Source organism: Ambystoma mexicanum, chromosome 4p (genome assembly GCF_040938575.1).
Source record: "Ambystoma mexicanum isolate Mex_15411 chromosome 4p, UKY_AmexF1_1, whole genome shotgun sequence".
NCBI lineage: Eukaryota > Metazoa > Chordata > Amphibia > Caudata > Ambystomatidae > Ambystoma > Ambystoma mexicanum.
This window is the reverse complement of record NC_090927.1, coordinates 1,088,973,408-1,088,991,470: the sequence shown is the minus strand read 5'-3', so window position 1 is coordinate 1,088,991,470 and position 18,063 is coordinate 1,088,973,408. Positions and strand designations below refer to the sequence as shown.

Genomic DNA, 18,063 nt, shown 5'->3' with positions numbered 1-18,063 from the left:
CAAAAGGTACAAATTGTCCAAAATGACATCAAGGAAATCTCTCAGCGGGAACACATCTCAACCAACAGGCAGGCCTTCCACTGGCTTCCGGTTTCCTCCCGAGTCCAGTTCAAACCTGCCTCCCCGGTCTACAAATGTCTGCATCGGAAAGCGCCACTATAACTTACATTCTACCTGTTCAGATACGAGCCCAATAGAAACCGAAGATCATCTAACGTGGCACTGGTGAGCTGCCCGAGGACCAAACGCCAAAATGGCCTAGACAAATCCTTCCATAACAAGGCTGCCCAGCTATGGGACTCTCGCCCTCTGAGCTTGCGACAAGAATCCAACTTTAAGCCCTTCTGTAAATCCCTAAAAACCTTCCTCTTCAGCTAGAGCTTACGGTTTAGGATCACCCGATTAGAACCGGCAACTGTCCCGTCTTTTTTTTCGTCCCACTGTGTAATTATGCTCCCAGATGATGCCTGCGGGTCCCCGGCGCCATGTACATAAAATAAATGTTTTTAAAAATCAGACAGTATTTTTTATTTGATGCTCTTGGCTGGCAGCCAGTGCAGAGATCTTTGCGATTGAGAAATCGGTGATGAATTCGGTAAATGTAAAATGTGCCTAACTAGAGCATTTTGTGCAAGTTACTTTAGTGAACTCAGCTAGGTGGCAACACAGTATGCAGGGAATGATGGCTGTGTTCGGGTGCGTTCAAAAGGAAAATGGAGATTTCTCAGAGGTGTTCTCCACTGTTGCCCCCAGCTGGCATTTAACTTCTGAGCAAGGTGGGCATCAGGATGGATGACGGCAGGTACTGTCCTCTCTGATTGCGGAAAACCGATATGGCAATGACGGTAGCATAGCGAACAGCAGGGATTTGCAAATGAGGGGAATGACAGTGACGATGGAAATTCCGAATATGGAGGAGGCACCCCGATAACCCGGGCGGTGTCCTCCTCAGCCTAATCTCCCTCCCCCTCCTCAGGATGGAGGAGGGGAGGAACTCGCCGAAGCGCGCCAAAAGCGGGGGAAAGCCCGCGAAAACGAGGCAGCGCGGCAAAATGGGGAAAAAGCCCGCAAAGGGCTACAATGGAAAGGGGTGGGGCTACCCCCCTTTAAAGCAAGCGGGCTTCCCACTGCAGGCAGCATACAGCCTTCGCAGTGGGACGCCCGCCTGCCAACAGAGGACTTCGGCACAAGACCGGGGATTCTTGGGGGGGCGAGTTTAGCCTGATAAAAAAGGGAGAGGACTGAGGAAAGGGGAAGTAAGGCAAAGGTGGCGCCTGAAATTCTAACTAAGGAACAAAAGCTCTACTTCATCCGGCAAGAACGGCGCTCCCCCAGCACGGTAACCCCTGCAAGGGCAAGATGAGCAAGGTTAAGTTGGCTGGGGAGCCTTAGCCGAGTGAAAGTGGTGAGGAACCTATTGCGGGTGCAGTAGGAGGAACAAGTTGGAAAGGTGGCAGGGGCAGAAGTGTCCCGGAGCAGGCCCACTTTGGTTAAGGCGGAACAGGATGGAAAGGGGACAGAGGAAAAAGGGTCCCAGAGCAGGCACGCCCTGGTAAGGCAGAGCAAGAGGGAAAGGTGGCAAGGGCAGAAGTAAAACAGACATGGCCTTAGCATCTTAAATTCCACTGAATAATCTCTAAAAGATGGTGTTCATCTGTTGGCAATGGGAAAGGAGGTCTGGGTGTTAAGAGGTATATCAGGCCGGAAAGAATATAAAATCGACATGCCACCTTTTCTCCCCACCAGCAGCAGCAGCCCGGAGAAAATGAGATCGGTCTGGGCGGGGTGCCGGGGATGAAATGGGCACAGCTGCAGGGGCAAGTGCGCAGATTGCCAGGGAAACAGCAAAAGACGGGCATATTGGCCATACATCTGAGAGGTACCGACCCGACAAGCCTAGGAAGGGGGGCTCTGACACGGACAGGGGTTTTGGCCAGAGCAGGCACGGCTTGATTAAGTTAAATTCCCTTGAGTATTTTCTGAAAGATGGGGTACATTTGTCACCAAGGGGGTTGGAGCTATTCTTCAGGAACCTTTGCACAGAAATCCAAGAAATGTAAGGAAGGAAGCAGGGGGGAGCCACGGTGAGCGGTAACCCACCTGTGGCATGGCGGTGTTTGGGCAACCAAACACAACTCCGGATGAGCCAGGAGAAAGCTGGAAGGGTCTTCGCTCTTCCTAGACCAGCCTAAACCCCTTGAGAGCCTAAACGGCAGGGGCATCTGGGGGAACAACAAGGGCTCAGCTTCCCCCAAGGAAACGGCACTCTCCCCGTCCACGAACACCTGCATAGGCAGGCGAGGCTCAGGCGCAAAGGGCTGGGAGAGTTGGGCCTATGATGGACTTTTGGAAGGAAAGGGGGAAGCAGGTTTTTGGACACGGAGCAGTCGCCGCATCTTCTGAATTATTTCCACTATTGTGTGCAGTGTGTTTTATGATATTGTGGAAAATAAATCTGCGGCCTTTCTATGCCAAAAAACAAAGAAAGACTCATGTGACACTTTTCTGGGGGAAAAAGAGGAATGAGTTATTGCTAAGTAATGGGTCCAAAATGGACAGATGCACGGGTTTTGACAGTGACGACGGAAATACCGAATATGGAGGAGGCACCCCGATAACCCGGGCGGTGTCCTCCTCAGCCTAATCTCCCTCCCCCTCCTCAGGATGGAGGAGCGGAGGAACGGGGAGGAACTCTCCGAAGCGCGCCAAAAGCGGGGGAAAGCCCGGGAAAACGAGGCAGCGCGGCAAAATGGGGAAAAAGCCGGCAAAGGGCTACAATTGAAAGGGGCGGGGCTACCCCCCTTTTAAAGCAAGCGGGCTTCCCACTGCAGGCAGCATCCAGCCTTGGCAGTGGGACGCCCGCCTGCCAACAGAGGACTTCGTTTTTCCACCCACCCTACAAACAGGACAAGCAAGGAGGCCTGATCGTCGACGTCGCAGGACGACAGGCGGTGTGGCGGTGTTTGGGCAACCAAACACAACAGACAGACTCCGGATGAGCCAGGAGAAAGCTGGAAGGGTCTTCGCTCTTCCTAGACCAGCGCCCCTTGGGAGCCTAAACGGCAGGGGCATCTGGGGGAACAACAAGGGCTCAGCTTCCCCCAAGGAAATGGCACTCTCCGCGCCCACGAACACCTGCATGGGCAGGCGAGGCTCAGGCGCAAAGGGCTGGGAGAGTTGGGCCTATGATGGACTTTTGGAAGGAAAGGGGGAAGCAGGTTTTTGGACACGGAGCAGTCGCCGCATCTTCTGAATTATTTCCAATTTTGTGTGCAGTGTGTTTTATGATATTGTGGAAAATAAATCTGCGGCCTTTTTATGCCAAAAAACAAAGCAAGACTCATGTGACACTTTTCTGGGGGAAAAAGAGGAATGAGTTATTGCTAAGTAATGGGTCCAAAATGGACAGATGCACGGGTTATGGCGAATCCTGTGTTTTCACAGAACACAGATTAATGACGCTTTTCTGCACATGTGGTGCATTCCTTTTCCCTGTCCACAGAACGCGTGCATGATAAACAAATAAATACAAAATACAAATAAAGGGCTCGGAATATATCTCCACGCATTCTTTCTGCGCATGTGTTGTCATGTCCCCTTTCAATGGGTATGTTTGACGGTGCGGCTGGGGGGGGGGGGTATTCACTTTTCACGCAGGTCGGACACTGTCCCTTACGTGGGGGGGCATATGGGGGTGAGACTTCATTCCATCCCCCAGTGGATCTAAAAGCATCCATAACAGAGCCATGTCCCACTATGACTCTGATGGTCCATGTGCGTGTTGGAAGGGGACTGCCTGCCCAGAGACAGACTCATGCATGATGCTAACATTTCATTTTTATCACGCAGTGATATATTACATGCTCCTACAATGTGAAGTATGAAATTGATTTTCAGTGTGGGCTGGCCCATTGGACAGGTCCCCCTTGAATGGAACGCTGTCCCTAGACATCCCCTCTGAAGCCGCTTTCTCCCTCCATTAAACATGGGGTTCGCAGGGGACACCATCTAACTACTGACTACTCAAGACCAGACATCAACGATTGTGGGTCCTGTGTGGCTGGTGAGGCCACTAAGGGCTCACCTGCTTCAGGTAGGCCCCCTAACATGGCTTATGTTGTTTATCATGCTACAATGCTACGTATACTGTGGTAACGTCATACATTTTATTTATCTTTCACCGTTCAGGTTTCCACACAACCTCATTTGTTTTTTAACTGCTGGAGAAGGCCCCTATGGGTGGGTTTTGGTAATATGATGGGAGCAGTCAGTGCTCCAGATAAGATTTTGAAGTGGGAGTATTTTACTCCGTATTTTATAAAGCTGTGAGTAAAAATGTAAGTCCATTTCCCAATAGGAGTATTTTAAAAGTGAGTCAAAATAGGCTTAAAAAAAGACAACGCATGTTTTTGCAATAATTATTTCTTTGCACCTAGTTATTCATATACATTAAAAGATACAGGTTTACTTCTTCAGATCAGTAATAATATACATGTTTCCTTCTGTACTACATGCACTACTGGTCCAAACATATCCATGGAGCTGTATGTTTGAGTGAAAGCAGGGGCACGAGGTGCTACGTGTCTGTTTACTATTTTTTGTTGCGAGTATTGTTACTCCCCATTTGCCCATTTGTAAGCAGTAAAATGTGGCCAATAAACCCTTTATCTGTATTGGGAGCAATACTGAGATAAATGTATTTAAGCAATTGCTTTCACTATGATCTGTTCCATGCATATCCCAGTTTCTCATTGCTGGCTTGCAGCCGCTTCCCAACTTTGCTGGAGGAGCAATACAGAGCTGATTTCCTTTGTACAGTGCCTTTCGGGTTTTGTATGGTTGTTGACTAGGGTAACTGTCACCTGCAGAATTAGGTCAGGCCTCATCATTCCTCAGGCAGCGTATGCGAGAAAAGGTATCAAGGAATTGGAAGAGAGCATGCTTGCACGTGCCAGTGAAACATTCCCCTTTTAGATTCTCATTGGGCTTAGCCATGATTCATCCTACATGTTTCTTTGATAAGGGTGTGTCTCATCCACCACAATACTAAGGTACTGCCTTAGGTACATGAAAAGTACATAAACAACCAAGGGGTGTACACTCCACTATGTCACTGTGCACTAGTGCAAAGAGAATTGCATTCTGGCGTAATCAAAGACTTCACTCATTTACCCAAAGGACATCCTCAAGATGATCAGCCAATCTCCCCCATGCACAACACGTTAGACTTTCCACTGACCTTAGCTGTGAATTCGTCCTCCTGGAGAGCTCAGGCAAGTGTTGCACTTGGAGGGTGGATTTCACATTCCCTTTCCCCTTTCACACTGTGGTCCCCTGCTTTCTCCGTTTTTACAAAGCCTTGGCTCTTTCCCTTCTAACTATCAGTGTGGCAGTCCCCATGGTATAGCCCCGAGGTTTATCGGGGTACACACAGGAATGCTTTCTGACAACTCTGGTCTCGATACTCCAAGGGTTACCCCAGCACACCTTGTGGTCATGGCACAACCATTCATCCATTATTTCTACTACCACCCCTGCCCTGGTCTCCACTTCTTTCTCTTCTCCACAGGCAAATGGCCTGGTATACCAGAGCAGGGTCCCAATACGCTAATCTTGCAGACAAGGTACCAGTGCCATAACACCACTGTGCTGGGCGCATTAGAAATGTCTTATGACATATGATCAAATATTACGAATGACGAAATCCTTCCTGAAATAGGTCCTAGTCAATATGCAACCACGCGGACTGAGCTATTTCTTCCATTGCAGAACATTGTGAGACCGCCAAAACAGTATTTATCCTGGTCAGTTAAATATTTAGCTGCTGCCGACAGAGTGGCAAAGGTCAAGCTAGTGACGTAAATGCGGTAGCCACCACATTATTTGCAGAAATAAAGAAAACAATGAACAAGCCTACGAAGAAGCATCTGCAAGCTTAAAAATCTGCTAAACTACATACGTTTGCAGCCATAATTCTTTACTGAGTAAGACAAAACTGCTGAATTTTCAATTTAATTTGCTGCTAAAATATCTGGGAATTAACTTTTGCTGGAGAATTTCTCCGAAAAATAAGCCAAAAATGTATTTTGCAGAAAAGAAAACCAGCAGATAACGTTTTCAAAATTTTGCAAAAAGGCGTAAATAAAAAATAAATATTTAGCAATGTAACCCCCCCACCTCCAATTACTATCATGTAACTTCACTGTTGGTTTAAAGAAAACCCCCTCCCCCCCACACTTCTCAAGTTCAGCAACTTGTTTATGAATATTCTGCTGATGGCTTACCTCCTCTTTACCAGATGTTCATGGATATAAAATATTGCCACCGCAAGACCCTATACAAACAACAAATCACAGGTTATTAAAGGGAGTACAAACTGCAAAATGCAGTTCATATAAACTAAGTGAAACATACAGTACTGAACAACACAAAGAAACAGACAATTAAGAGACTATGGGGGTCATTACTAGGTAGGAGGTAACCATGCCGCTATTAGCGGCATGGCTATCCCCTTACCGGGTACTGGGTCCAGGTTCCTTGAATGAGGAATTACCGGGCCATTCCGACCTTGGAGGGCCCGGTAATTCCTCATTCAAGGAACCCGGACCCGGTACATCCCCATTCCCATTCGAGCCCACATAGGGCTCAGAGGGAATGGGGAGCATGCTAACAATGGGCTCGTTAATAACGGGCCCGTTGTTAGCATGCTGGGCTGCTCGCGGGACCCGCTAAGGCCGCCTGGTAAAACCAGACGTTCCTGGCAGGTCCCGCGAGCAGAACTCGTAATGAGGCCATAAGGGGTTGACGGCTCCGGCACCTTTTCCCGGCAAGGTTAATCCCTTACCGCCAGGGTCGGAATGACCCCCTATAACTGAGTTTGAGAAAAGAAGTCCAAACAATACCAAACCGCAGTAATCAAAACATTTAATCTGGTACGTATATAGAAAAGTATGGAAAAAAACAATGTCCTATTTGCTAGCAAACAGTCTGAATATAGAACACTGAATACTTTTTGCAATCATTACAGGCATTTGAACTTTATAGCATCCTCAACAAATGTCTTTGCTTTATTTTTTTCCAAGTATGGCTTGGCAAGCACTTGCTTGCTTACCAGCACATCATAATATAGTCATAGCATTCTGGTACCTAATCGTTTTGATAAAATTATTCATGGAGCAAACGCAGACAGAGCTTGAGGGGCCTTGAAAAGAACAAATGACTTGCCTTCGAGAATGTTCCCTTTGATATATGTTGTTCCCAAAGATTCTTCATCTTCAATATATTCCTTGCAGCTTTAGCCTTTTACCAGCAGGGGATGCTGTGCAACTCAAGCGTCAGGATCCCTCAAAGCATGCACTCCTCAAGGGGCATGATATCAGTATCTACACACATAGCTCACACCTCATCCCATGACCCGAGTTTTTCCTATTGTTCTCTCTGCTTAGCCGCCTTGGGAAATCACCAAAAAATCACTGCATCTCTCAATCAGAGGGGCGGGGTGGGAGGACGATGAGAAACTTGTGGTTGTAGCATACATCAGAAAGGATATTACCAAAAGCAAACCGTTTGTTCTTCTAATGGATCGTGTCTTCCCACAGATTCCCCTTCTTAGATAGACTCCCGTATCAGTAATTTTATATCCTGAAGGTGGGAAGAGCAAAGGTAGAGTTCAAATGAGAAAATGTTGGAGAACTGCTCTGCTGGTGCCCTGGCCAGACAGAGAATACAGGCAACAGTGTTTGCAAAATGTGTTCAACGATGACCAGGTTGCAGCCTGTCAGATGTCTAATCATAGGGACCCCTACTTGAAGAGCTGAAGAAACGGTCATTCTACTGGTGAAATGTGTGCCAAGGCCCTCAGACACCTCTTTTCTTGATATGGAATAGCATTCAGAAATATATAAAACAATCCACCTGGCCAATGTGTGTTTTGTGGCCCATCTACCCATTCTAGCACTGGTATATCCGACAAACAGTTGATTAGCCAAGCTAAACTCCTGTGTTCCTAAAATATAACAACAGGCTCTTTTGGGATCCATTTTCTCCTCCTTAGTTGGAAGGAGAGGAGTTGGATCTTTTGAGCAAAAATGGAATTCAGAGACTACATTGGGTAGCAAACAAGGTTAATCCTGTCATTTGAAAAAATGTGTATGGAGGCTTACAGGATAGTGCTTGCAGTTCGCTCACCCTCCCAGTCGATTGGATCATTACCAAAAGACCAATATTCCACGTGTAAAGCCTAAGAGGACAAGAATGTAAGGGGGCTTGACGGCCCCCTATCCGGTTTAAATCCAAGGCGGGAACAATTAATTGGATTTTTTAAGAAAGTGCATAAGCAGTGGTACAGCAAAGTAACAACCCTATTCAGGTGTGTAATTAAAAACTGATCGCACAGTCAGATAACCCTTACCGGTAAGTCCCTGGTGGGCAAGTTGTAGTAAAAATGACAGCACTGTTGCCGTGCAGCATAAGAAAGGGCCACCAGCTGCAGAATCTCTTCCACAGACAGCTATACAGTGCTTTCATCACCGGTCTTCATGCAAAAAGCAGAATCTCCGTGATGTCTTTCAAGAGGTCCCAATACTTGTATCTCATCCTTTCAGAACCCATGCATGAAGTTTGACTGTGTTAATGCTTGGGTGAAGGATCATACCTCCTGTCTCCAAAAGTAAGTCTGCCCTTGGAGGAAGACACTTTGGAGGACAGATTGCCATGTGCAGAATATCTGGGTACCACATCCTCCTGGCCCAAACCTCTTGAAACACATTCAACCTCTTGGAAATGTGAATAATAAGTATAAATGTGTAGTAACATGACACTGAGTTGGAAGAAGCTCAACTCCATTGTAAAGGGTTGATGTACAGATTAAGATTAGTTCTTAATTGTCAAACGTATAGGTCATTTGTCTAGGAGATCAGATGTGTCTGTTTTTAATGGTGTAATGTTTTTATTGAATGTTTTAGAATGGAAAAAAACATGTATAAAGATTGGGATGTGGTTATGAATTTGGATTGGGTAGTTGGTTTTGCCTTAGCAAAATTGTATACTATGAATTGAAGTTCTTAATGAATTTGTGCAATTTAATAATTAATAAAGATTTACAGACTAAAATCATACACCGAGTAGTCCATGGGCATTGGAGTTTGAATACGTTTTGTGTCTAGGGGTGTCCCATCCACGTTGTCCCTACAGTCTCTTGTACAGGTTTAGTGTTGACAAGTTTCCATGATTAGCTTAAGCTCCAAGGAATGTATCCAAGATGACGAATCTGTGAGAGGAAATTAGAAATGGGCTGTTTAAAACCAAGAAATACAATGATACATGAAGGTTTGAAGCCACTTAACACAAAATAATGTATAAAGCAAATAGGCCTAAAGCCTTGTGCACATCTGGGGGGAATATTACTCTCTGGAATATTGGCAGATATTTTAGGGGCATTAACATTTTTGGGGCTAGATATATGCACCTTGACACAATACTGAACTAAAGATCCAATCTATCCTATGTAGGCTCTGCTGCTGAACATGCTAGATTTGCTGTGCATGTTCCTAATCACAGCATTTAGTTCAGTCAAAGGACGACACCACATAGGCTGCTCTGAAGAAAGAAGAAGTACTAGAAAAAGACTCGACTTCTAGTGTGCCCATGACCAGATGGAGGGAAGATGAAACAGATGGAGGAAAATCGGCACTGTCACCACTGCTTGCTCTTGTCCCATGTTAGCATCAGTGCAAGTAGAATCATCATTGGCTGCAAGAGACCCTCTCAGATACTTGGAGATGTGAAGCACACTGTATTCCTTTAGACCTGGCTGAATACATACCATAGCATACTGATGGGAGTCCCCTCCCTGTACTCCTGGCTTAAGACCTTGCACAACTCACTATGAGCTATTCACCATATGCATCATTTAATCCTTTGCTTTCCACCAACTTCAGGGGTTGTGTAGACACTGAAGATGGAGGAGGTGATAGCTAAGGTTGGATTCAAGTGTCCAATACCTTTTTGGAAGCCTTTCATTCTATATGGCTCCTTTGATAGTCCTGCATGGTAGCAAGATCACAACCTTTTGAAATAGGCTGTGATCTTGCTTGTTGGATTAGGTTTCAGTCACCTGAAGGCTAACTCATGTTATATAGCCACACCAAACAACAAACGGGCCAAGCCATAGAGTAGAGTTAACAAAGTTTCTATTTATAAATATTACAGGTTTGGCCAAAATAAACATAGGATCTGAACTAAACTGAAGGTTGTCAGTATGGATATTCTCTGTAGTGGGTTTGTGGGCAGGGTTCACTTGACAAAAGAAAGAGTATCTCAGGGGACCAAAGTGTTCCAACAAAAGTGTAGAGGTGAAGCAAAGTACCCGCACCAAAAGCTCCGCCCCTCTGTTGCCTATCTGTTGGGAGCCAGACATTAAGACACGTGCAGTACCAGTTAGGATGCCCATACCGCAGAACATCCTCAAAACAAGGTATCCATTGAGAAAACCCTATATGCATTCACAAAGAAGTAATGGCCTTTTGGACAAAGTCCCGGAAGAAGTGTGAGAAAAAGTGAAAGAAGACTGGCGACGTCATGCAGAGTAGAGCTGAACGCCTAGAAAAGATGCACGAGGTAAAAGAACAGACGTTCTATAAGATTTGAACAAGGTGTGCAACATTTCGGGCTCGAGATGAAGATGATCATGCTAAAGAAACACTGAAGAAAATGCAAATCAGTTTACACATGTACAGACGCAGTAACGCAAGTACACAAAGTGATATTTAAGGCTTGCTATGTAGTGAATAGTTTACGGTGATGCAACAATATATATACATAGAAATGTATAGAATCTGGATATTCCGTGATGCACATTAGCAGGGCCTGAAACCCAGTGATTGGAAATAGTGTTCAGTGTGGCGTAGTTGGAAAATTACTGATGGCAGACGAAAAATTCAAGAAAGGCTTGGCTGGCCCAGCACCAAGAAGTTGTGGCCACCGTGAGCCTGGGTGTCCATCCAGTAGTAACATGAACGTGAGAAAGAAACAAACTTCTGTTTGAGGTGGAATGGAAAAACACTGAAGGCGTCAAAAGTTAATCATTTAATAGAATTAAATGCAGCAAGAAGCTGGAAAACGCGGTCTCCAGTCACATGGTCAGATCAAAATAGACATTAGGTCGAGCTACACAGAAACCAAGAAGCTACTACCTTTTATTCTCAGGCACAGAGAGCTTCTCTAAGGCCAAGTTCAAACCCTTAATTGACTGACAGACTGCAAGGCTGATGATAGATGTTGGGCTATTTGGGAGAGGAGGCATGATCATGCCGACCCTCCCTGAACCTGGTATGGTAGCCTGCGTGTGGCTAGCGTGTGGAATATTCCAGAAGGGTACAAGGGTGCCAAACCAATGGCAGAGGGCCACGTATCCAAGAGCCCTAGAGTTCGTAAAACCAATAAAGTGTCGAGTATTAGTATGACACGGAAGATGACTTGCACTTGGGATGGGCTTAGTTGCCCACCTGACAGTAGAGACCCAATTACTTCCCCTGTCAGTATGGAACGTATAACTAGATGTTCCCTGTAAACCTTTCACATCCCCTAGTAGGTTTTTGTAGTTTTCCACGTAGTGTGACGTCACTAATGATGAGTTTCGACTAGAAGAGATGTGTTTTTTATAATATGCACTGGGAGAAATCGAGCGAATGTCCGTTGTAACTCCGTTTTAGATAATTGCAAATAAAACAGACTAAGTTAAGCCAACTTCCTGAGTCAGTTTGATTATTGATGTTTGAGTAAATTCTGCATCCCCATCTATCTCCAAATATTGCTACCATGTCTTAAAGGGCCCTAGGTCTATGGGTTCACATGGCAGAGAGACGATGGTTCAAGATCAGTCGACCCAGTAGGCTTTTAAGGGTCTCGTAAATATCGGATGCCCTCCGCCATTTAGCTGGAGGACTGCAAGGCTTCCTGTGGATAGCGGCCGAGAACCAAAAATCTTGCAAGACAAACGAAGCGGGTGGGACGGGTCCCTCTTTCACGGAATTCCCCTCCCAGTTTCTACAGGCAGCTGAGCGGACCGAAGGCTAAGGTGGCCGGTTGAGGAGGAGAACATCCCAAGGGTCAGGATCTGAAAAACGAATGGTGAGTCGATTGAGAGAGGTGGCAAAAATAATTGTGTATTAAATGGGGAAAGTGATAATGGCGAAAAAGTAACTGAGGGTTGGTGGGGTATTTGAGTTAATGACGAAGAGCGTCAAGTACAAGTATTTAGTTGTGGAGGAGCGATCCATAAAATAAGCCCAGACTCCTATGTCAAGGAAGTCTAGAAGGAGTTGTTTTAAAATCCGACCAGATATATAGGCTACAAACAGATAGATCTGTTAATGAAAACAATTCACACTCCGATCTGAGTCATTATTAGGGGCGAGAATAGCCAAGAGGATCGTTGGCAAGAATATATGTGGGGCCGGCCAGTCAGTCTGTCTGTATATTGTATGTGTTGTATGTGAAGAGTGACCATTAATAGATTATGGTAAAAGAGAGTAAATTATGTATTTATTTAGTTGTCAAAGGTATTGACTGACCAGGTAGACAAGAAACGTGAGACAGAGGTTTGGAGCTGCGACTATTGGTGCACGCTCATATTGTATTTTTTTCAGAAAATTATTTTCTGTGTAAAATAACGGAAGTATTGATAGTTGAGTGTGACTAGTCATGATGGAAGATGTTACTATGCTCATGCACCTGTGCAAACAGCAGCCAAAACACGCACCCAAGCTTAAGCAATACAGTGCAGAATGGGTTAAGGGCACGACAGATAAAATGTACATGCAATGGCCACAAGGGGGATCGCTGTCAAAAGCTGTTTTAAACATGATCACATACCTGCACACAGCGTACAAGGTGAATAAGTTAGAAAAAAGGTTAGCTAGCAAAGAGCTTTAAAAAATGTACCGGAAGGAACGGGAAGACCTGCCTCCTGAAGACTGGATGCTTAACCAGTGTAAAGAGGGGGGTGTTGAGCCTTCTAAATGGCGATAGCACGAAAGACGAAGGAGTGTATCCGTTAAGGAAGCTTAAAGCAGCAGCAGGATATAGTAATCCAACGCATGAGCCGCCTGCATAAAGTAGGGGCGAGAGACCAGAAAAAAACTCCAGAAGGGATGCGATCTCTAAAGTTTTACGGGACAAAGAGTGAAGTGAATGACCAAGTATGACTCTAGATATAGGATGAGAAATAAAGAGATGAAAGGAGAAAAGGAGAAAACTGATAAGATACCCTCATACAGAACGAATAGATGGACAGTCAGATATTGCTGAAACTTGATGGGAAGAGCATCAAGGAAGTACGGCAAGGGGAAGATCAAGACGAGCAAGATAAAAAGGATAAGGACTGAGAGAAACGATTGAGAGAAGACGAAGCTAAAAAGAAGAGTAGACTAAGACGAGAACAACTGTATCAAGAAGGGCAGCTAAGAAAGGAAGAAAGGGCAGAAGAGCAAAGAAAATATGACAACAGGCAGAGAGCAATCGAAGAATGAGACAGGTTAGAAAAGAGGAGAGAAGAGGAAGAACAGAAATGAATAGACAAAAGAATGCAAAGACACAGATGAGGAGGTGCGTAGGGCAAATAAAAGAAGGGAAGCAAAAAGACAGGAGGAGGAAAGAGTCAGGGAGGAGGCAAAAAAATGAAGAGAATTTGATGAGGAAATGGAACAAAAGAGAAGGCAGAGGACATGCACCATTGATCGCATTGAAAGGAAGATAATGAAACCAAATCCAGTAGTGGCATGGGAAGACAGAGGAGTTCCTCCCACCACAAGAACATATGCCAGGACCTTCTAGAGTAAATCTAGAAGAGAATTTTGATATAGGCTTTTTAAATTCTGTCTCCAATATTTCCTATGAAGAGTTTAGGGCAAAGGGTGAATCGAGAAATAAAGGGAAAGACGATCGATCTGTAAGTGTCCAGTCACGAGGCAAAGAGGGAGGCTTGTTTAGCCTCAAGCATAGAGCCTTGTCTTTGGACATGCTGACTCCGAATAGAGACGAGAAGGAAGACAGTCATACGAGTTGTGGACAAGATATGTCACGTGAAGAAAGGGAAACCTTCCGAGGGGAGGAGGGTGGTGCGTGCGGTCCCGAGGGGTGTTTCCAGATAGACAAGGAAGTGAGGTGGTCGGATTTGGACTTGCCTAAAGAAAGGATGCCAGAGCCTATGGGGCGGCCAGAGCGACCTAAAAGGCGACCTCTTAGTGAGAGGGGGGACTCGCCGCCATATGTGAGCAAGCTAAGGTCATTACCAGGAAGACGGCGATCAGGAACCATTGTCCCTACTATGGATAGGCAGACAATGGAAGGCGATTGCGATTTTGAGATTTCACAATTTCTGTTGTTAGAAAACGGAGGGGCTAGACCACAGTATATCCCGTGGCCCGAGATGGACAAGGATAACCTAAGGTGTAAGCTCCCAAGTTTGACTTGGGGCGCCAGAAAATGTAACTATGAATTAGTAAAAATGACAAGAGGAAACACGTTAGCTATAGGGGACATTAAAGGTCTTCTAGCAGCTATCCTTGGGGACAGGCCTGACGACATTTGGACGAGAGCAAGTGTCACAGCACAGAATACAGCGCATGACGGAGCACCCTTTAATAATTGTAGAGTGGCAGTCTGGAAAGCACTTAGAGTATAGTATCCTAACATGTCAGATATGGGCGCTATAATGGAACGTAAGATGCAGGAGGGGGACGATCCGGCCACTTACATTCAGAATTTTCAAGAGCAGTGGTCTTTGGAAAATCGCAAGCCGTGGGGAAAATCTATACCTGTATTCTATCATATACTATGTAGTGGGTTGCCAGACCAGGTGCAGAGACAGCTCAAGAAGCTGCTGGCTATGGAGGCAAAACCGTGGCCAGAAATACAGCTGACCATTGCGCACCACTGCAGACTGTTGCAAGAGAAAAATGAAAAGAGAGGATGCTAGGAAGTTAGTAGTTAGTACAGAAAAAGCTCTGTCGAAATATGCTATAGAAGGGGCGATGTTGACTAGTGGAGAAGGGCCAGGATCACAACAGGCAGCAGGTATGTCACAGGTGAATAACCAACGGCAGTCGGATCACAGAGGAAACGGGTTTATGCCGAGAGGCAAGGGAGGCTTTCGCAGAAGAGGAGGCTTCCAGAATAATCAGGGAAATGTTCAGAGTAACCAAGGTGCTTTTCCGAATATGCAGAATGATAATCAAGGCATGCAGGGAGGGCAAGTTAGGAGATTCCCTCCTGTATGTTGGACATGTGGAATGACAGGGCACATCGCGTGAACATATGGGAGCCAAGGGTATGTGCAGAATGGGCAATTCTCAAGAGGGGGGTAACAGCTTATCCGCCAACATATAGCCCACAAAGTAGAGACAGGTTTGCCCAAGATTAGACAGTGTATCAAACACAGGTACCGCAAAAACAGCAGGTTTTGCAACCACAGCAAGCAACATTGAATCCGCCGTAAGGGCAGTCACAGCAAGCACCCATGCAAATACAGCAGAGTGCAAACACAGGACAGCTATCGACTCCTAGGGTAGTGGGTGTCACTGTCATGGGAGGGAATTCTTTCACAGGTACTGGAATAAGTTTGTACCCACAATAGGACAGCTCACAGGGTGACTTGATGTGTTCAGTACTATAGGTGACACCCCATCCTCAAGAGGAACCGAGGGTTGATGTTACCATAGGAGGCAAATCCTTTTCTTTTTAAGTAGACGCAGGGGCAACTTGCTCATGTACATGAGATGTAAAATGTTCGTTATCTGGAAATGCCATGAATGCTGAGGGATTCTCTGGAGCTACAAGTAGAGTTCCTTTTACTGAGAAATTACCAAATCTCTATAGGAGAATGTGATAGATCTGTCCCATTGTTGTATTCTAGACAGAAACCAGTTCATATTCTAGGCCGAGATTTAATGACGAAGCTAAATATTCGGCTAACTGACGATCTTCTTTACTGATGAGGTATAGTGTGTTCAACTCCAGGAATACATGATTTAAACGTGGGTGAATTTATCATGCCATTCACAGGACAAATAGCTCTGCGAGGAGCACCATTAGAACCAGACGTTTTTCACTATGGGGTACGCATTTTGTTAACATGGCTACCCGGAATAGTGGGTAAGAGTATGAGAATACCTGATGAATTTCTGTTCAGGCCACAGCTACCAATGGACGAAGAGTGGGGAACGTATTTTCCCTTGGATTTGCAGGCAGCCATAGTGCAAGGAGAATTGGCCATGCTTGAAGGGTGGGACAGAGGTAGGCCATGGAGAACAGTGATTGCTATTGGGGAAGGATGCAGAATGACTGACGTCACTGATGAGGATATGTTTAGAGAAGACCGGTCAGATGACTAATTAGTATTCGAAATGAGAATTACATATTGGATCAGGACAGAAAGACGAGAGGTTCCAAAGAAAATGTTGATGAAGATATGGAGAAAGTGCCAACCTCTTTATGGATCACGGGCCCCTATAAAGTAGGCCTGTAAAAAGGGGTGGAGAATTTAAGATTAAGCTGAAACCAGGAGAATTTACCTCGAGCAAGGCAGTATCATATGTCTCGAGAGGCAGATGAGGGGATTTTTAAGACTATATCAGCCATGATGGATCAAGTCATCTTAGTGACGTCAAAGTGTACCCTATAAAAAAAAAAATCAAAAGGGGGGTTGTGGCGTTTCATTTAGGACACGAGGCCGATTAACCAGATTGAAGAGGCAGAATTTCCTGTGATTGACTTGAAAAATCAATTTTTCTCAATCCCGTTGCATAAAGATTCCCAAGATCTTACGTCATTTATGTTTTGTTTGACTAAGCTGAAAAGTACACGTTTGCCCCAGGGCTACTGTGGGTCACCATCGATTTTCAATAGGGTCCTGCAGATGGACCTAAGCAATATTGATTGGCCAAGTGTTGTATAGCAATATGTAGACAATATTTTGGTATGTAGCACATAAGAAGAAAAACGCACACGTGACTCGATTCAGCTAATGATTCTTCTAGCAGAGAAAGGATATAAGGTGGACAAAGAGAAATTGTAGTATTGCCAAGAAGAGGTGTTGTACATAGGTCAGTCAATTTTACAAGAAGGAAAGAAGGTTATGCCTGAAAGAGCCGAGGCAATTTTGAAAACCTCAAAACCACACACGATAAAGCAAATGTAACAGTTTTTAGGACTGTGGATGTCAGGGCATGGGTATTTGATTATAGTTCATACACAAGACCATTGTTGCAGGCCCTGAAAAAGGCACAGGTAAATCAGGAAAAAATTGAATGGACTGAAGAAATGGAGGAGGGGTTTCATGAACTAAAAAAGGCAATATGCACAGCGCCAGTTTTTGAGATTCCAATTATTCTGAGGAGTTTTTTATTCTCGCACACAAATGGAACAGACAGCAGAGAACTATATAGGGGTACAAGCCTTTAGCATATTACATTGGGATTTTTAACCCAGTAATGAGGGGTCACTTCCCTTGCGAACAATCTTTGGCAGCAGCCGTGTTCACTATTGAGAAGTCTGCAACCATAGTAATGGGTGTTCCATGACGTTATTCGTTGAGCATGCATGGTTTGCTGTTCTGTAGAAACCTACATGGTACACTGACGTCTCAAAGAGCTTCTGCTTAAGAGGTGGTTATATCGAATCCGGCGATTAAAATAGTCTGGTGTAAAATGATGAACCCTGCCATGTTTGTAACTGAACCACTAGCAGAGGATGAATGATTGCTCAAATTATGAGGAATTTCTATGACGACAGTGAAAGAAAATGCTGTAGCAGTAGGGGAGATTCTCTTTATTGATGGTTCTTCAAGATCGATCAAACTGATGGAGAAAGGCATTCAGTTGCTGCTGTAGTAAAGCACAGGGCTAATGGGGAATTCGAAGTAATGTCAAGTGCAATACTACCGTCTCACTTTTCAGCACAGGCTGCAGAATTAGTGGCGCTGATTGTCGCGCTTGCGAAACATGCATACCAGGAAGTAACAGTGTACAGTGACACTGCCTATGTGACGTCAACCGTGCACACAGG

The 18,063-nt window shown here is 45.1% G+C and overlaps 1 protein-coding gene across 2 annotated transcripts in view; it reads right to left on the bottom strand.

Annotated features, from left to right (window-relative positions):
- The window catches only part of SLC18B1 (solute carrier family 18 member B1), a 759,286-nt gene that overhangs the window by 32,666 nt on the left and 708,557 nt on the right, over positions 1-18,063 (bottom strand). For both annotated transcript variants that reach the window (XM_069606672.1, XM_069606673.1), the window contains one exon: positions 6,285-6,334. In XM_069606672.1, coding sequence (XP_069462773.1) covers positions 6,285-6,334 — 50 coding nt within the window. The remainder of the gene's footprint in view (positions 1-6,284; positions 6,335-18,063) is intronic.